Genomic DNA, 21020 nt, shown 5'->3' on the forward strand with positions numbered 1-21020 from the left:
TCGTCTTTCCCGGTTCACTATTTTGTTATGATGGAATGTATCTTCTTCCACTTGCTTTCTAAGAAAAAAAGCTGTGAGATTTTTAAAAGCCTTTTTATTGTCTTCAGATATTGACTGAAAATACACAACCTTGGTACTAGTTTGATTAAGGATATAGAGTGCTGGGTTAGAAATGATTCTTAAAAATTTTGAAGAATCACATTATTTTTAAGCTTTCTTTACTGGAAGCATTCTGATTCCTGATCTGTTGTATATGTAACCCATTCTACAAGCTTGCAGATCTTTACCTCCATTATTTAGACATGTCATGGTATTGCCACAGCTGTGGGTTTGGTCTCATTTTTTGTTAGTGTGACCAGCAGTCCTGGTTTCCCTTGGATCTCTCAGGACTCAGCCTTAAAACCAGGGTTATAGCCAAGCAAACAGGATGGTTGTTCACTGTATCCTTGTTTCTTTTCTCTTTCTAGATCTCCTATTATTTTGGATGATTGTCCTCTTGGAAATTTCTGATGTTTTCATTCTGGCTTTGCTTTTTTCTTCTACTTTCTGATAGATTTCTTCAACTTCTTCCAGCCTTTCTGTTGATTTTTTTTTCTTCCTGTTTGTTCTCTTGTTTTTATTTTCAAGAGGTTATTTTGTTCTCATTTCCTTTTTATTTTGGATGCATTTCTTTTTTTGAGGATATTGATGGTGAGTTTTCTTTACACAGCTCTCATGAAGTTTTTTGGGGGGAGGGAGGTTGGTTTGGTTTTGATTTTTCCTATTGGGAATTTTCCACAGGTTTTGGTAATTCCTGGTTGTTTCCTCATACTCAGGTTTTTGGTCCACCAACACTTAATTTGTAAACTCTGAGCACATAGAAGAGATTTCACTGAAATCCATTCTCTAGTGATCTGTTTGGGCTAGTCATTACGAAACCTATCATTATTTTTAGATCTTTTTCTTTGGTGAAATTCCACAGAGAGGATTCCTTCACACACCTGCCTAGAGGTAAAAGCTGAACTGACCAAGGGCTGGGGGTTGAGCAGGAAAAGAGGCCTAGGAAAGAGGCCATCTGTCATCTAATCTGTTTATACTTGATCTCCCCACCCCCTCTCATTTTGGTGCGGTGCACCTAGATACAGCTGTGTACTCTAATTGAGAATTTCTTTATTTTATACTTTCTAAAGAATAGAGGTCTTGTGTTTTGCTGGGTCAGCAGAGACAGTTATCCAGCTGTGCAAGTGGGGGAGGGGAGCTGGGGATCTGACTGCTTCATAAACAGCCTATCAACCAATCCTCAGTTTTAATTCCAGAGTCATCCCAGAGGTACCTGGTACCATCAATTCCTGAACTTTATGGGATTCTGAGTGTCATTCTCATTGGTAATTTATCTCAGTTTTCTGCTTTAAGTTTTCTGGAATTTCTAGTGCTGGGATTTCTGCTTTTCATCTTGTAAAATTGTGATAGTAATCTCTTCCATTCATCTCATCCTTGTGGATTTATGCCTCAGATTCTTTTAATGCTAGTTTAGTGGAGTTTCTGGAGAGGACAGAAGTGAATGTATGTGTGTCCAGGTATCTGTCTTTAACTGAAGGCACACACTTTGTCATGTATATGCACATATTTCATCAAAACTTGGCGCTTGCTCTGCGTGACAGTAGAGTGCCCATTATAAGCCACACTCCATGCTAGACATATAACACATTAAATTTTATCCTCATGACAACAGAATGAAGTAGTATCTGTGTTTTAGGTATGAAGAAACTGAAGTGCTTTATTTGCCTAAACACTAGACCTTTTTCCTTTCAAAAGAACTATAAGTTACGTCATTTGAATGGCTGTAAATGGACGTATCCTAATTTAGCTCATTCTCAATTAATGGGCATTTACATTGTTCTAAATTTTTTTAATTGACTAGAGCTTTGTAATTTACAGCATTATCTCCTTGTTAGGTTTCTGATTATGTTCTTTTTAAATATTGATGTATATTTTGAAATTGCCTGTAGAAATAAATGAATTTACATTCCCACTAGTAGTGTAAAATGCCAATCTGTTCATATACTTACTAGCTAAGACAGTATTCCTGCAGTTTTTATTACTGGTGTTTACTTAACCATTCCCTATTATTGGACATTTAGCTCTTTTCCAGTATCTCATTATTAAAATAATGGTTAGATGAATATCTTTTGTACATTTCTAATGTGTTTAATTTGTATTGCCAAATCAATGCATGAAATTGCTCTGCATTGGCTAGAAAATAAAAACTTGGCTTAGAAAATTCCATTTGGGATTTACCTTACTGCCATCTGCAAAACTCATCTTTTATTGTTACTGAATGATTTTAAAATAAACATCTATGATCCCTTATATGCTAGGTTACTTTCCATTTTGTGAATTTATTTTGGCAAAGTAACCATTAGTAAGGATGTATATACTGAAAGCAACACCAGGTTATACCAGGTTCTCATGATTCTGTTTTGGCTGAAGGAATCAAGATCAAGTTACTGAAAATATTCCCACTGTTAGTTCTCTTTATTGGGCCTACTTTTTCCAGTAGCTAAATGGCCCCATTGCATGATTCTAAATTGAACTCTTCATGTGTGATAGTACTCATGTTATTTGGTGCATTTTTTTTCCTTTTGTGAAGAAAAAACAAGTCATTCTGAATACCTTTTGAAACAGATACAACATGTAAATAAATGGATAATTGATAGCTTTTTATCTTATTTATTTTAAAGATTTTATTTATTGAGAGAGAGTGAGTGAAACAGAGCACAAGCGGGGTGGGGCGGTGGTGGTGGTGGTCAGAGGCAGAGGCAGAGGGCAAGGGACAAGCCAACTCCTGCTGAGCATGGAGTCCAACCCTTGGACTCTGGGATCATGACCTGAGCTAAAGGCAGGTGCTTTAACCAACTGAGCCACCCAGGTGCTCCATTTGATAGCTTTCTAAAATATATAAACAAATTGGGGATTTGCATTTTAAAACCCAATCCTCCCCGCACCCCCCCAAAAAACCAATCCTAATCATCCTTTGATACGTTGAAATGTAAATGAATTGTAGCAGTTTTGAATACCCTTGTTTAAAATAACTGGTGTATCTTATTCATTGGTTTGTCTACTGTACCATTTTAAAAAGGAGATGTATTTGTTATCTGTGGGAGTATTGCAAAAATTGTAAGTAAAAAAATCAAGTTAACTAATTCTAGAAAAATTACTTGAAAATGAGATATTGTTTAGCTGAGGTCTTCTTTTTCTTCTTAAAATATAAGGAATTTTCTTTTGTTTGTATTTTGTTTTGGACAAGTTTTTGTTTTTTAAATTTTTATCTGATTCTTGAAACTTAGGTGAGTCCATATACTGTTCTTCCTTTTTCTTTTCAAAGTCCAGGTCAGTAATTATTATTATTTTTTTAAGGTCCATATAGTAAATATTTTAGGTTTTACTACCACCTACAGATTTTATTACATATTCTTCTTTTTAACAACTCCCTAAAATGTAAAAATCATTCTTAGCTAGTGGGAGTTACAGAAACAGGTTGCCACTTGGAATTTGGCCCACAAGCTGCAGTTTGTCAACATCTACCTTAGCCCAAAAATTTTAATAAAATTGTATATTATATGAGGTATGTATATAAAAGCATGGTATATATTATATGATGTGTGGCATATACACACATAAACACTGGTCAGTTCATATGACTGTAAAGCCAATAGATTGGCTAGCTTCAGGCTTGACTGGGTCCAGGAGCCCAAAAAGATGACCCTGTCAGGCCCAAACCTATGTTATGACTCTCACACCTTCCCCTCTCCTCCCCAGAGATGCTGTCCAATCATTTATGTATTAAATTGTAAGAAAGTCCCTGATTTCCTTGGATCATATGCCTATCCTTGAATGAATCACTATTTTGGATGCAGGGTTGTATTTGACTATGATGGAAATAGTCTGGCCAATTTGAGTCCTATTCATATAGTGGGAATGTACTGTGAATGGTACTTCCATCAGTATCACATGGAGAAGGGGTAGGATAGAGTTTTCAAAAGAATTAAAAAACAAAACAACAGGGTGTTCAGAACAAGGGTTTCTGGGTATTATACAAGAGATGTCTACCTGATTTTATTTATTTGTTTGTTTATTTTAAAAGATTTTATTTATTTGAGAGAGACAGAGATAGCAAGAGAGTATGAAAGGGGAGGAGAGAGGGAGAAGCAGGCTCCCTGACATGGGGCTTGATCCCAGGACTCTGGGATCATGACCTGAGCCACCCAGGTCCCCTACTTGATCATTTTTTAAAGGTCACTTTGAAATGAATATGTAAGTTGGAGAATAAAAACGTTAATGCAGTTGAATTCAGTCATTATTCACTGAATAAAGGTGTTAGGTCAGTCTCTCCCCCATCTCACTTGATTTTCAAACAACCTTAGCAATACGTTGACATTTAGGTTTATTTTCACTATACAACAGAAGGAATCTTTAGGAAACTGGAACATTTAATTATTGCATTGTTAGATTATTTTATCATGGGGGCTGTATTTTTATTGTGGGACCATATATGTATGCCATATCAAAGATAAGCATCCTCATTTAATTCATGAAAGAATTAAAAATGGAATAAAAGCATGACAGTGAATATGTATTATCTAATTACTCTTACTTTTAAAGAAACTTAATGGAATTACTAGTGAAAACCATACCTTTCTAGGATGAATATTGTTTTACCTCTGGTTATTCTTGTCCTGAAGTAGGCAGATCCTGTGACAAGTGCTCATTCCTCCTGCCAAAATTACACATTTCAGCATATTGTAATGCAAGGAGTAGTACTTTTGAAAGTTTGAAGTAGAGAAGAAAAATCACTATGAGTAGAAAGCACCAAGATCATACCTATGTTTATTTTAGTTGAGGGTCCAGAAAATAAAATTTCTAAGGCCCTCAATCTGTTCATTCTTTTAAGATATTATATTTGAGAAATCCAAGCTTACAACTGGATACATGAGAGATTTAGTTATTTCACATTTTATATGTCCTGACTTTGCAAAAAAACTAATGTTTTAACAAAAGATGAAGCCCTGAACTTCATGCAAATTAGTTGGGGGTTAGGAATACTTGTCCCTCCCCCCCAAAAACAAAGGTAAGACATACATATGCTGTAGAGGAACAAAGCAATTAGGACTTTTAAGAGAATAATACTAACTTCCAGTTTCACTTTTACCACAGGAATAAAGATTAACAATATATTTGTAGGAACAACAGTGTATATTCTTATACCAAAATAATGTCAAAAGCTTTGATGAAAGTATGTTTACATTTATACCTAAATTCATTACACAAAGGCTTCGTAGACATTAATATATTAATTTGACCAGTAGGTATTCTGGATGCTTCTCCGAGTGGCCTCATAAAAATAAGTGATAAACTTAGTGTTGCTGCATTACAGCCTCTGTGTATGTTTGTGTGTGTGCGCGCGTGTGCCTGTGTTCCCGTGCACATGAATTTTAATTCGTTCTCACTGGGTTGTTGGTTTACACTTACATTGTTTCCTCTTTTATTGAAATGACCCTTACTTGACCAGTAGAATGGAAGGAAACACATTTTGATTCTACAAAACTATAGTGTTTTTATATGAAGCGTTTTAACATTTCCTAAGTGAACCTGTAAGGCACAACTTTAACTTTGGCCCTAAGTGTATTGAAGATGTAGTAGCCTCTGTTCTGCTTCAAAATAAACGTAAGAATTGTGTAGTCTGTCTGGGTTATGCCTTTAAGCAAGTCAGTTAATAGTTTTGTGTCTGAAAAGTAAGAATTATCATAACTTTGTATCTCAAAGTGCTTTTGAAAACTATAGCCAATCTAAAACTGTCAGTACGGTATGTTCTGGCATTGTCAGCTGATTGGCCAGAAGAAGGTTAAACTATCCCCATTCTCTGGGCAGAGCTTACTCTGTAAACGACTTCCGCTTTCCTTTTTCCCAGAAAGTTCGACATTTGTAATCTTCTAAAGAATGTTTTAGATTGAAAGAATTTATAAGTTCTTCCAACGTTTGACTTGATTTGCTTAGAAATACTGTTAAGTTAGTAATTATCAGTCTTTACCACTTGTGAGGTGTTTCCCTGTTCCAATTTTTGGAGCAGATACACATGTGAAAGCTATTTTTATCTCCCATCCTGGCCTCAGGTAATGTTACAAATGGGGAAACGTCTTTTCCACTATAGAGCTTTATATGTAAGCAGCTCCTTTATCATGGGATTGCCTTTCAGAAAACAGAATATTGGGGCTTATCTCTCCTACTTTATCAGGCTAATTGGAGTTATGTCAAATAGTCTGACAGTCATTTTACATTGCAGCATGATTATAACAGCAGTTCAAAATATTTTTCTATCTACTCTGTTGTTTTGGTTCTCCTCTGTCCGTCCTTCCATCCATCCTTCCTTTCTTTTCTTTCTTTCTTTCCTTTTTAAAGATTTATTTATTTATTCCAGAGAGAGAGTGCAGTGGGGAAGGGCAGAGGGAGAGAGGGGGAGAGAGTCTCAAGCAGACTCCGCATTGAGTGCAGAGCCCAGTGCGGGGCTCAGTCTCAGGACCCTGAGATCACCACCTGGGCTGAAACCAAGAGTTGGGCGCACATGTGACTGTGCCACCCAGGTGCCCTCTGCTTTTCTGTAATTTAGTACGTTTCTCTTAAATTTCACACCAACAATGGATAAAAGAGATTGTGGCATATCCATTCAAGGAATGCCTCTCCACAGTAGAAAGGAATGGACTGCAAATCTCAGCAACATGAAATCTCCAAAAACACTGTATGACTCCATTTTTATGAAATTCTAGAATAGGCAGTAAGGACAGATCAGTGGTTGCCAGAGGCCTGAAGTGTGGGTGAGGGGATTAACTGTAAGGGGCCCAAAGAGACTTCTAAGAGTAATGGCAGTGTTCTGTCCTGATCCGATTGTGGTGTTGGTTATATGGGTCAATACATTTGTTCAGCTCCATATTTAAAGTGAGTATATTTTATCATAAGGAAATGGCATTTGAATGAAATTGTTTAAAAGAAAGTTAAACACCTAACTCTAAAATAGGACATGAGTAGTGAAAGTATAAAAGTTTTGGTCAGAACATATACTGTCATCTCATAAGCAGTATAGCAGCACTGAACAGTGTCATTGCTAGCGTCCATTACTGTGTCATGGTATGTGTGATGACGTTTAGTTAAGTGTCACATAAACTAATATTAGTGACAACAATACAGGGGTTTTTAAAGTAACGTTAGAGGTGAAAACATTGTGGAGTGTTTTACTATAACATGCACTCATGGTTTTTTTCTATGATTTGTGCGTTTTTAAGTCTATTCTAACTTAGTTGCACAATGCAAATAGAAAAGTATAATTTAATGTTTTCTGGAATGTTATTTAAAAATAATTTCTGGGGGCACCTGGGTGACTCAGTCATTAAGCGTCTGCCTTCGGCTCAGGTCATGATCCCAGGGTCCTAGGATCGAGCCCCACATCGGGCTCCCTGCTTGGCAGGAAGCCTGCTTCTCCCACTCCCCCTGCTTGTGTTCCCTCTCTTGCTGTGTCTCTCTCTGTCAAATAAATAAAATCTTAAAAAAAACAATTTCTGAATTTTTTAAATATTAAAAAATAGTGATGCTAATTAGTTGAATATATTAAGTTAGTCCCATAATCTGTCCACATGCCATGTTCATCTTTCAGGTGACAGGATGCGTGTCCAAACAAAGATAAAATAGTGTGGGGTATCAGACATTGATTTGTGATCGCATTAAGTAATTCTGGTAATAAGCTATGTAGTAAACCAATCCAAAAACAAAATTGAAATTTAAGAAACCCTTAGGCCAATCTTCTTTCCCCACTTAAAGTTTCATTTTTAGTCCTTTTATGCCAGTTTGAGGAGTCTAGATAACCTTTCACAAAATTTACTTTGGAAAAAAAAAAGGGCCAAAAGGTGTGGTTCAGATTTCTAAATGGTAATACCTGTCTGAATGTAGATTTTTGTCTTTATAGCTTCTGTTTGGTATTTAAAGATTCCTTAATAGTGTGCTTTTCACTTAGTTAGCAATTTTCACTGTGTGTGTGTGTGTGTGTGTGTGTGTGTGTGTGTGTGTGTGTATAGTGTAGGGACTATCCCAGGTTGAATGAACTGTAAGCATCTAAGGGTCGGAAAGATGTCTAGAATCTTTTTTATCACCTATTACCCATATCCTTTACTGGTGTTTTTAAGAAAATCAAGAGGAAGGAGTTTCTGTTATTCCACTTTGAAGCAGCAAAATGGTCAAAAATTAAAAGTTCCTGGGGATCGGGCGCCTGGGTGGCTTAGTTGGTTAAGCGTCTGCCTTTGGCTCAGGTCATGATTTCAGGGTCCTGGGATCCAGCCACGAGTTGGGCTCCCTGCTCATCGGTTGTCTGTTTCTCCCTCTCCTGCTGCTGCACCCTGCCCTCCCATTTGTGCTGTCTCAAATAAAAAAAAAAAAAAGGTTCCGGCGCGGGGGGGAAATAAGTGACCTGGAGAATCATTATTGTATAATTAGTCTCTGAAAAAGGAAATGCTCTTTAAGGTGACGTTGTAGTTCTGGAAATAAGCTTTTTCACTTGGAGACCTTTCACGGTTGGAGGTCTTTGTTAGATAGAGCATACCACCCAGTATGATGCCCGGGACAGTAACGTTGTCTGGGGGAGAGGGAGGGAGAACCAGTGCTCGATGGCCTCCCCATTGTTTATGAAATAGTAATAGATTTCATTTAATTGCTGTACCTTTTTAGAATCTGTTCAGCCTATGAAGGTTTTCAGTTAGCTTCCAGAATAACATGTAAAGTGTGCTCGTTTGACTTTCCTCCTTAATTATCCAGTTATCTGTACATTGGACATTCTAATAACCTTCACCTCAAGTATATTTTCCTTGCTGATGGGGTTGTGTAAAGAAAAGAAAGCATTTTGTTCTCTCATAGTCTTAATTGATGAACTTTATATAAACTAGGTGAAAGGGACAGCTTAAAGACAGTGTAATGTGCTAATGAATGAAAATGAAAAATAGAAAAATTTTTAAATTTAGTAAAATCCTGAAATATATAGTAAATGCAAAAAAAAAAAATATCTCTTGGCCTTAGTCAGTGGAGGAGTAGAGATGATAGGAATGGTTAAAGGGGATGGTATGAGAGGAGAAAGACCGTCATTCATGGTGTGGGAGAGCTCGAGTCAAGGTTGGGGCCAAGTGGGACTTGTCCTGACGGGGAATGCCAGGTACCATATTAACCTTGCCAGGATGGATTGGGTCAGTAAAGGCAAACTGTGACGGGAGCCTCGCAGAGTGCTAGAGAGCCCATGGAAGGTGCATTGGACTTTTGACCTGAAGAATTGTGTAATTTTTAATTTATGATAACTTCTTTTTTTAAAAAATTCCCTTTTGCGTTCCACATGTATAGGTTTAAGAAAATCTACCAAGAAGCGCAGTGAATCCCCACCTGCTGAGCTCCCCAGTTTGAGGCGGAGCACTCGCCAAAAGACCACGGGCTCCTGTGCTAGTGCCAGGTAACACATTGGCGTTTTCCAGTTTATGATCCAGTTCGTTATCTTCTCCACTTCTGTTGGGATCCTTCCCTCTCCAGGTTTTCAAAAATGATTGAAGTTTTCACTTGAATATTGAGTAGTAAAGAAACTTACCCAATATAAATGAATTCTTCCCCAGTGTTGATTTACATGTTTTTGCTAAGTATTAATCATGCTATTTTTGACAGCACTCTCACCCTCTATCTTTTCCTCTGTTGCTACATTATTTTCACAGAGTTATTGCCAGCAGTTGGACATTTTGTTGTTTTCAGAGTTCCAGTTGGCCAATAAATCTCTAATGAGCATCTTTATGCAGATTTGGGGTTTTTTTTAAAAAGTAGCTAAATTTCCTAGTAGTGTGATTAATGGATCAAAAGGGATGCCTATTTTAGTGGCTGTAATATTGCCTAATTAGTTTCTCAGTGTGTTGGCACCACTTGAGTTTAATGGATAAGGGGGAGAGAGATGTACTTCATTTTCATTTTGTATTACAACACCTACCCCTCACAGAGGAATGTGGGTGTCTTGTGTCTGCTTTCATGTCTCCAGTTCCCGTTTTCCCCAGTTGCTGTTTTGGATCTCCTTTTCAGAAAATCAGCTACCTTTGATATGATACAGTGTGTTATTTCACATTCTTATATTAACTGATTTGAGAACTTAGGTTAAAGTTAAACATTTTTTTTTTTTTTTTCTTAAGAATTTCCTCACCTTTTCATGTGTGGTCAGTTGCTCAAATGCCCTTGTGCAGCTAATTATTCACGGCTGTGGAGGACTTTTACTCTTTTATATGTGGTTTGTTCTTTCTTCTAAATGTGCTAAAAACAGTGATGGGGGCAAATGATTTCAGTTTGCCTTTTCCCTACTCTCACTCAGGTGAGCTGAAAGGTTTTAGCCCTTCTGTTGTTTGTCCTCTAAGATAAGTGACAATGACTACTCTTGGTGGTGGGTACAGTAGTGACATAAAGAATATGACTAGTTGCAAGTCATAAGAAAAGGACTCGAGCCACTTAAATCTACTTTTCCACTTATTTTCTGGTTCTGTCTGGATTGTTTAAAATGCTATTAAAATATCTGGAGTTAGTGTACCTGTTTGCTTTTGTGGTTTCTTGGCAATAGTTTTACGAGAACCCTGAGAATTTTCTTAGTTCTTCAAAGCTTTTGTCTAAAAATTTTGGGCTAGATTTTGAATCTGTTTACCCAGAGTTTATAATCTGAGATATAAACCAAATTCACTGTGGTTGAAAATTAATTTTAAGTTGGTGTGATGTCAGGTAGTCTAGTGTCCCAGCTCTGTTGCCTGCCTTCCTCCTACTCACGACCACTTTTGTAGCGCATGTGAAATTACTTAGAGTTTACATGGTTATTCTCTACACAAGCTCTCCAGCCACTGCCTGGAAAGCTCTTCATCTCAAACTTTTTCTGAATTAGTGGCAGTTCCTCTTTAGATTTACTGCTTCTACAGCCTGCTGTAGCCGTGTCTCCATCTCTGTTTAGCCTGATGCTCCTTGAGGACATCAAGCCAAGTGTTGAGCACAGTGTGTCACGTGGCTCGTGTAAATTGAATGTTAAATAGATGAATTAATTTGAATCCCACTACTTTGTAGCTTGGTAAATTGGGTCTGGAGTGAGCTGTTTCTCTGCAAGAAAAGATTGGCTAAGCAAATCCCTGTTTATGGAGGATTTTTTACTACTTGGAAGAACAAACTCTTCTAGTACTTTCTGGTAATTCAGAGCCTTCATTTACATGTCACTTAATGCCTGCTGCTTCCTGGTTGTTTCTGGCCAGCATCTAATTCCACCGCAGTTTGACTTTGTTCTAAAACATATCCTTAGTAGTATGTTTCTTCATTTCCTAATTTAGAGGGCTGCGATTTAAACAATACCAAGTTATAATAATTTGGGGAAATCTTTTGTTTTTACCTGATTTGCTTACTGATTTCTCTATTAAAATAGAAAAAATCATCATCAATAAAATGTAATTTGCTTTGTGAGAAATGACTGATGATTATTCTTTCCATATTACGCTGTGCCTCAATCCTGAACCAGTGTCTTCCTCAGTATCATCTGTATGTATTTATAAATGTTAAATCTTTAATTCTTTATTTTAAAGGATGGATCTCTTGTTCATTATTAGGGTAGTTCTTTTTTTGGTGGTTTAAGTTATCTGGAACTTAGGTGATAGGAATTTCCCACATCTTTTCCTCTTCTTCTCTCCCCCCCGCCCTTTGTTAGTGTAAAGTCTGTATATTGACTATTTACCCTGGAAGTAGGGATCTAATTTAAATGAATTGAATTCTCTAAGCAGGGGTCACTTTTCCATTTAGTTGAAGTGTTTAAAAATCATTTCTGTCTGTAAGGATGACAATAGCTCATAGCACCACAAAAGCATGTATTGTGACTGCAGTGTAACTTGGAAGAATTTTAAATATACAAAGTCTTGGTTGTTACCCATAATGATTTTCTGCAACAATTTCTATGGAAAAAAGAAGAAACTGGCTTTGTGCTCCATGCATTAGAGCTTTGTGCTGCGTGGACATTGCTCGTGGTCACTGGTAGGGCTGCCTGTGATGGCGTCTTTCTGTTGTAGCCGGCGAGGCTCTGGCCTGGGCAAGCGAGGAGCAGCTGAAGCTCGTCGACAGGAGAAAATGGCGGACCCTGAAAGCAGCCAGGAGACGGTGAATTCTTCCGCTGCTCGGACAGACGAAACTCCCCAAGGAGCTGCAGGTAGATTGGCACGTCTTAGCTCTAAAATGCATTTATGAACCTTACTGATTTGTTCAGAGATAAATTACCTTGTAGGCGTACCAGGTGTAAGGCAAGCGAGGGGACAGAGATATACTCAATGTTATCATCAGATAAACTTGTTCTCCTTTGTTTTACTTTATAGGTTTGGGTTTTTGATGAGTTGGATTTATTTGTTTCTGTTTTTTAATTCTTTTCCAAATCCAAGTTTGTATTCATTACATTCAGAGAGCTTTTAGGAACTAGTCACTTTCTGTGAAGGTTCTGTAGCAGTGAGGACAGAACAGTAGCTGCCCCGTGATGGGAAATTTAAGTTCATAATAACAACGTAAGGATATGGCTTAAATTACTTCTTCATACGTGTGTAAATTTGAATGGAGAATGTTGTAGTCCCTAAAAAGTAATACGTATTCCTCTTGAAAGGAACTTTAAGAATGCTGTGTATGTTTTTATGGGCTTATTTTTATGCTTCTTGATATCTTAGCACAACAAAGATTAGGCTGCCCCCCACCCACCCTTTTCAGCTTTAAGTATGTACTGATCACCAAGAGGAAAAGAAGACTAATACTTCAGAGGCTCATTGTGGCCAGCAGGTTTTAAAATGTAGCTTGTCGTGAGCATTTCTATCTAACGTTAAGAACAGACAGGAAAATGTTGCAGTTCATCCTTATGAACATGGGTATGATGAGTCTCTTCTGTCAGAATGATACACATGGGCTTAGGTGTTAGGTGTGTTCTTTAATAACAACGCTCTTTCACGTAACACTCACGTGTGTGCTGGTTTTCTTTCATGCCTGTGGTGGAGCCTATGTCCTAGTTTGCCCTCCACTGTTCATGTTTTATGCTGCTCTCAGCTTTCGGTCCAGCTTAACATTTTTACCACTGTCTTGCCTGGTTTTGTATAATAAGTGGCATGGCGAACTTGAACCGTCTCTTCTGGTGGGAGGGGACCTTTTTCATGTACCCCCCCTTTTTATTAAAAATAGTTTTTCCCAAGGGTTAAATATGAGGGAAAGTACAGTCCATTGCACATACAAATTATTGAAGCTCTTGATGACACCCAGGCGATGCTTCCCAGTGTTTTAAATGTTTATTTCAAGTCTGCATATGGAAGTGGGGCAGTTCCCACGTGGATGACAGAAATGGAGCTGTGGACTGTGTGAAAGCCGACTCACTACAGTAATTCTCGTAGCTAACGTTTGTAGAGAGTGTACACTGTTGCAGACGCGGTATTAAGCACTTTACATATATTCTCATTTAATGTGCAATAACAGTGTGCTGAGGTGTGAGTGCTGTTTTCCCCATTTTAGAAATGAGGGAAAACTGAGGCACATAATGGTTGACGTTGCCCAGGGTTGTGGGACTCTGAAATCCAGGTTTTCAAAAAGAAGGGCACATTTCTAAAGGCTGTGTCCTTCCGCTTCCCCGACAGTCACAAGAGTTAATTTCATATGGCTACCACTGGCGGCCAGAATGAGGGGGTGGTGTGTAAGGTGTTGATCCCTGGTGTATTTACCTAAGAGGATAAAGGCTTCAGGGGATTAGGTTCATAAGACTGCCGGAAATCACGGTGTGATCTCAGTATTTTCCACGTTCAAGGGAAAGATAACCCGGGGCCCACAGCACGACTTCATTTCACTTCGGTGCCTTCTAGGTGCTGCAGGACTGATTCTCTGCCAGCTCACTGAAGTAGTGCTGCGGGAAGCAGCAGATTCCTTACGAACTTTACGTTAAGTTCTTCAGTGTGATGTGCTTTAGTTTCTCCATATGTACAACTGGAATTTAAAGAGAAATACAACCCTCTAAGTCAGTGTGGAGTATAAATCGATGGTGTTAATAACTTAGAGCATCTTTGGCAAGCATCTGTTCACAGACAGCTCTTAGACAGTTGGTATAAGACTCTATTGGAAACATTTATTTTAAAATAATGTTTTTATTAATTTAAAGAGATTGATTGAATCTCTTCAGTGTTTTTACGGGTTTTTCCCCCCCAGCATTATTTATTTTTGGAGATCCCATCTTCCTGACCTATTCCAATGAAATCATTGAAATAAACTTATTGCCTTATTGCTTTTTATCCATGTAGTGATAAAGCATTGCTCTGTCTTCGGCAGATCTGCTCATATCACCCTGACTTTGCCAGTATTGTTGACACTCAGGAAAATTTGTTGATAACGGTGTGCCTGCTCGGTCACCTTGAAATATAATTATATATGGAGCCCAACTTCTCTGGCTCTTCATAGAAGAGATGCTAGCTCTTGGCGTTGAAAGTTAAGTGTTGCCCACATTTTCCCATGAGATGGGGGGTGTAGTTTTGGCTTTATCAGAACTGTGTAACTTTTCATAGTGCTGATAAAGTCTTGCAGATACTAGAGACACTAAAGTGAGAAGTAAGTATTCTTCCTTACACCTGCAAAACAGTCAAATGGCAAGGAAGAATAGCCCGTGTTCTGGCACCTGATTTTGCATTGAGAATCTTAATTTCACAAGAAATGAATAGGGTCAGTTTGTAAAAAGAAAGCAACCCCAGTTTTGTTAAGTTTTTTTTATCTCCCTAACTACTTTTGTTTGGAATCCCTAAAAATTAGATGCTTGCATATCACCTGATACCAGGGCCCATCTAAGGCATAATTACATTACTAACGGTTATTCTTTTGGCCTTGCTCAAAGGATTTCATTACACTCATAAAAATGTCTTCCTGATGCCTCTTATAGGTAGGGATCTGGTAAACCCTTAAGGTTCCTGTCAAGTAAAATTTAATTCTATCAGCATTCTAATATTTTATTGTCTTTCTGCATAAGAGGCCTTTATCGGTTAAGGTATAAAGACGTGGGGTTCTGTGATAAATTTCTTGTGTTCTGATTTAAATATTTTTCCATAGTTTTAATTGAACTGTGTATTGAATGAAACTGTCTTACATGGTGCTGTGAAGATATGCTAAAGAGTAGATGGGGGAGATAAAACAACAAAAAAAGATTGACACCTTAAAATCTGGCATCAGATTTTCTCTGCTTGATAATCTTATGTTTATATTTGTGTTGGGACAGATCTTGTGCATGTTGCCCAAGGAGGTTTGACACCTTGACTAAAGAATTTTGTCATTGACTGCTGTCGGCCGATGACATTTCCTTACCTGGGTAACTTTACAGACAGCCACTCACAAGCCAGGCTAGTTTGGTTTATCTAATTCTGTAATACCTACATGGAACTATAGTAGACAAATGATTAATATTTGCCATCATTGGGCTGGCGAAGAATCTTTTCTTCTTTGGGTTCAGTGACTGATTTCTGTCAAAACAGGCCCTCCACCTCCATGAAAAATCAGAATATTCTTGCCTCTCCTTATGGTGACCCTCTAATACATAAACTAACAAAGCCAGCATTACCTTCCCAAGTGAATTTTTGTTTTTTTGTTTTTTTGTTTTTTTGTTTTCCTTAAAAAAGATGTGGTGCCAGGGGGTGCTTTAAAAAAAAAACCAACAACTTCATTTAAGACTTTGTATTTGCTCTGCACATGATTAGAACAGCTTAAAAGCAAGTTTAAGAGTCACTTTAACAAATTCAGCCATAATTGGAACCTTAATAACAGTATTTGTTAACCAGATTTCTGTTTAATGTGAAGAAGCAGCTGTACTAGAATGAAAAATTAGAACTGAAGAATATTATTAAGGGGCCAATAGAGTACAGTATTTGAGTACAACCTCAGACCACCTGGGCTCAGATCTCTGATCTGTGGGTAGCTGTCTGACCTTGGGCAAGTACACTCAAAGTCACAAGGCCTCAGTTACCTCACGAGTGTGAAAAAGCTTACAGTGCCTCGTAAGGAAACAGATAGACCCAGTCTGCAGATGGTAAGCGTTTCATAAATGCCACGTGTAAGCAGCGTCCTCGAGTGTAGTTATTCTTTTTTCTTCCCCAGAAGTGTGGATTTTGTTAAACTGATACACTTTAATACTAGCATTTCTGGCTAACCTGTAAGTATAAGCCAGGGGCTAACCTTGCCTGTGAAGGGCCAGATAGTTGATGTTTTAGGCTTCATGCAGGCTCTGTTGGAACTAAAACCCAGCTCTGGGGTTGTAGCAGGAAAGCAGCCACAGTGTGTAAAACAATGAGTTTGGCTGTGTTTTAATAAAATGTTATTTACAAAATGATGTGCTGGATTGAATTTGGCCTGTGGGCCACAGTTTGCTGACTCCTGTTCTTAAGCCATACATTTTTGTATGAATTTTTTAAAATCCCAGTGAAATCATAGAAGATACTTAATGAGGTGTGAAGAAAACTATTAAGAAAATAATACAGTTGGTGGCTTGTTTATTAGCATCTCTTCAGAAAAGCTCTGTAAGTTCACATTTTATCCATGTGCTTTTAACAATAAAAAACGTTCTGGGCTGATCTTTTGTCGTTATCTGGAGAGTGTGAGGGTTTAGGGTATTGTGGATAATGTGGTCATACACGGGTTAATTGTATAGAAAAAATGCTTAAAGACTCAAGAGACACTGAGAGGAGGAACAGTAAAACTGCTGGTTTTAAAGGAATATAGTTTTGTCTGGTCAGATTCATAATAGAATCAGCCTCTCTTTGCTTAGACTGAATTATTGCTCAGGTTAGCTTTTTGGGTAGTAGAATCCTTCTAAATCTGAACTCTTTTTTCTGCACTTGTTTTGACATCCTAGTTGTCCGCTATTTTGTACTTCAGTGCTTTGCTGTTGGTTGTAACGTGTATCTTCAGTATTTTGCCCTGGAAATAAGAAGGGTATTATCTGCGTGCTCTTAGAGAAAAAGTCTAAGTGATTGTGTCAAGACTGCAGCCCAGGAGTAAGGCCGACTGAAGAAGACACACGTTGGCATGGAGCTTTTCCCCCAGATGTCAGCTTTGCTTTCTGTCCTGTTTGTGGCTGCCTGCCCATCTAGTAAACCTCATGGCGGTTTTGGCAGTGTGATCTTCATGGACTTTTGGTAGATGACTTCAGGACAAGACTTAATTTAGGAACAGTTTCAGAGGCATGAGGAATCTGTCAAAGCCATGTATGGAAGAAATGTAAAGGTTGTTATTTTTATGCTTGTTGAACACTGAGATAGTTGAACCATCCTATTGTTCATAGAAGCTACAGGATGAAATCTAGAACAGCTGAGTGTGCAACGGGCAGACACATTTAATTGCCTTTATTCGCGGTAGTCTGTAAAACTCTGCTCTTTTTTTTAAGATAAACCAGACATCATGAGTTTGAATGTTCCTCTCCTAACCCTCACCTTCTTTTCTCCCCCCTCCCCTCCCCTCTTGAAGCCTCTAGTTCTGTTGCAGGGGCTGTGGGCATGACCACCTCTGGGGAAAGTGAATCCGATGATTCCGAGATGGGACGATTACAAGGTAAAGACAGTTAAGGAGCTTACAAGAAATAAGAAACCATTATCAGAGGCTGCCTGTGACTTCTGTTCTTTGTTGAAATTAATTCGGATAAGCTCATTTAAACATACTCTAGCAATGCCTGTACTCATAAAAACTTCTTATTTGTGATGATTTGGATTTGGAAGATGATCTGTCTGGCTCTCTATTTTTACTGTTTAGACAAAATGTTATGTATGTATTCTTTGTTTTTAAAATGTTCTCTACTATGGTTGCTTGTATAGCTGGAAATGAATTAAGGAAGATCTTGAAAAGGGGATAGCTTAATATGATGTTCTCTGGTACCTGCAAACGTAATGCATCCCAGTGGGGTGCTTTTGCTGTGTTCTTGGTCACCTATTTTAAAATAAATGTAAAGTGTATACCTAAACACCAGGTATTTTAATGTTGTGCTTTTAAAAAAGCAGCCTTATATTATGTATATGCTCTTTACAAATGGGTGGGTATGTATTTTTGTTGTCTTCAGACAGTTGGTTTACGTGATAGATCCGCAGTGTGAGGCTTACGAGAAACATTATTTATAAAGCACTTTCAGATTGCTTTTAAGTTCCTAAAGTAATTTACAGCAGTCTCTTTTCCACTAGAAGTCTCATGAACACATTTTTTTTCACCTATTGGACCTGATAAAAATAATTTTTCCATATGTTTTTTAGAAGATCTCATGACCAATATCAGAGAGAAAGCAACACAAGGGTGCTTAACCTATAATTTCTTCAAAGTAAATACTTACTCTGGGTTATTCTTGGATCATTTCATACAGTCCCCTCTGGCACTGATATTTAGTATCACCATAAAACCTAAGATGCCTTGAAACTAGCACATGGGTGTTGTAACTTATATTAATTAATATCTTAAGAGTGGTCTTGAAAGTTTAGTTTCTTCTAAAGATAAAAATGGAAAGTAACATTGTCTAAATCATGTGAGATGAATCAGTACTTGAAATTTTTACATAAGATCAACTGCATTTACAATTCAACTATTCCTCATGCCTTTCTTTTTTCTTCAGCTTTGTTAGAGGCCAGGGGTCTTCCTCCTCATCTGTTTGGCCCACTCGGTCCTCGGATGTCGCAACTTTTCCATAGAACAATTGGAAGCGGAGCTAGTAAGTGAATACTCTTAAATTCCCCCCCCCCCCCGCAAAAACCTTTAATAATTAGGTGAGTGCTGTTTTTACTGTTTATCTATAGCTGTAAAGAGGCTTTCCTATAAGGAGGTTTTCATGAACTTTAACCTGTTTTAAAAAATAGGGTTTGTGCACATTCTTGCCTTTAAACCCAGCAACTCTAGGTTCTTCTGTACTTTTATTTTTGATTACTGGATTGGAGTCATTAGAAAATCATCCAGAGTTTCGGCAAGATTAAATCTTTGTTTAACTCTAGCATAGTAAAGAATCTCAGATGATTACATTGATTATATTGTAGCATCTGATTGCATGATTTGCATAGATTTGAATCTTTGAATTTTTTGTGGCATAATATTCAATCCGTATGTAAGACAGTCAATTGTAGAGTGAGCCGGAGAGAAAAGATTTCTTAGCAGAATTACCAGTCGCTAGACTCATTTAATCAAATTAACATATTATAATCCAGAGATCTTGTCATGTATGGTAGACAAAACAGTGACTCAGTAACAAGAATAACTTTTGCATAATTACAAATCCAGTTAAATTCTTTCTGGTATAGAATACTATCTTTAGCTTCCTTAAACAAAATTTACATTTAAGCATTTTTTTAATAACTCCATTGATAATGTTTTCAAAGAATCAGCAGGTATTTTTAGATTTCAGTCTTTATTAATTTCAACATTTCTAAAGTGTTAACTGAAGTCTATTAACTCTTACCTTACTAATATGTGCTCATACAATTTTCCATCAAATATTCCAAGTTGTTGGGTTGGTTTTTTTTAAATGTGTGGACATAAGCTCACATATGTGTATTTATACTTAAGTCCTTTTCAAGTTTCTGGCCTTAGCATTTGACAGAAATTTAAGAAGCAGCTGGTATTTTTGGTTTGGTTTGGTTTTGCTTTTGCTGCCGTGACACTCAGCTCTCAGATAACGTACCCTGTTGCGAAGTTCTCATGAACCCTTGAAGGAGGATTCTTATTTAGTGTCATTTATTAGGTACTGGGATTGTCCTGAGTCATGAAGAGGGTAGTACAGAGTTGTTTCCCACATGGAGCTTCCACTCTAGAGGGTGACCCTGGCGATAAAGAAGACAGTTTTATAATAGAAAAAATTTCAGGTAGTGCTAATGCTATGGAGGAAAACAAAACAAAGTAAGGATGTAGGTTGGCTGGTGAGGGGATATACTTAGCTTGGTTAGAGAAACCTTCTCTGAGGCAGGGTGAATTCGTGGGTACCTAAATGAGGTGAGGAAACCAGCCCTGCACAGGTCTGAGGGAAGATGAAGTGCACCACCAGAGGTGGGACTTAGCTTGGCATGTTGAGAAAAAGCAAGAGGGGCCTGTGGAAAGAGTGAAGTGGTAGAAGATGAAATCTGAGAGGGATAGATACTCACTAGGTCATGGAGGGCTTGGCAGGCCGGCGGCAAATATGGGATTTAACCTAATAACTGTACTCGGGAACCATTGAAGGATTTAGAAAGGGCAATGACATGATATGTGTTATAAAAAAGATAAATATATGCAAATTTGAGAATATAGTAGTAGAATAACCTCCATGAACCCATCAACAATTATCAATCCCCAGCAACTATTGTTTCAGTTAATGTTCTCATTCTCGCCATCCCCACGATTAATTTTAAGGCAGTCCTACACATCATTTCATTTGCATGTCATTTAATTTGTAACTATAAGGACAAAAAAATTTTAGACAGTATTGTGGTTATGTTAAGAGGAATCCTTACTTTTACTAGGTGCCTGTTTAGAGTGCAAATGTTCTAGGCCTCTCATAAATCCATTTACAATTTTTTTTTATTTGAATCAGGATCAAAATATCTATATATAGCCATCGGTTAATACATTGTTCTTTTTTTTTTTCTTGAGAGAAGTTTGATTTCACTACTTCATTTATTTCTTGGAGAAGGCTGTTAAGAGTATTAACATTAAATCATCTCAAATTCATATTAAGGGTTGACCATTGCACATGAAATTAATGTAATAAGATAGAACCAGAGTAGACAACAGTGTCTGTCGGGTGTCGTCTCCCCCGCCCAGGATCCAGTTCAGCGATGCCTGCTGTATGGCCAGTCTTTGGCTTTACCCTTACCCACAGCCCTCCTCCCACATTGTGGGAAACAAATCCCAGACATTATATATAAAATTGTCTACAAACATGGAGCTCGAGATAATGCGCATTAAAACAGACCCCCCCCAGATTACCA

The 21020-nt window shown here is 37.7% G+C and overlaps 1 protein-coding gene across 16 annotated transcripts in view; it reads left to right on the forward strand.

Moving 5' to 3' along the window:
• Positions 1-21020, forward strand: part of TRIP12 (thyroid hormone receptor interactor 12) — a 140950-nt gene that overhangs the window by 62249 nt on the left and 57681 nt on the right. For all 16 annotated transcript variants that reach the window (XM_032400385.1, XM_032400356.1, XM_032400351.1 and 13 more), the window contains 4 exons: positions 9406-9511; positions 12117-12253; positions 17557-17640; positions 18683-18778. In XM_032400385.1, the coding sequence (XP_032256276.1) occupies positions 9406-9511; positions 12117-12253; positions 17557-17640; positions 18683-18778 (423 nt within the window). The remainder of the gene's footprint in view (positions 1-9405; positions 9512-12116; positions 12254-17556; positions 17641-18682; positions 18779-21020) is intronic.

This window comes from Phoca vitulina, unplaced genomic scaffold, assembly GCF_004348235.1.
Source record: "Phoca vitulina isolate PV1807 unplaced genomic scaffold, GSC_HSeal_1.0 scaffold1, whole genome shotgun sequence".
Taxonomy (NCBI): domain Eukaryota; kingdom Metazoa; phylum Chordata; class Mammalia; order Carnivora; family Phocidae; genus Phoca; species Phoca vitulina.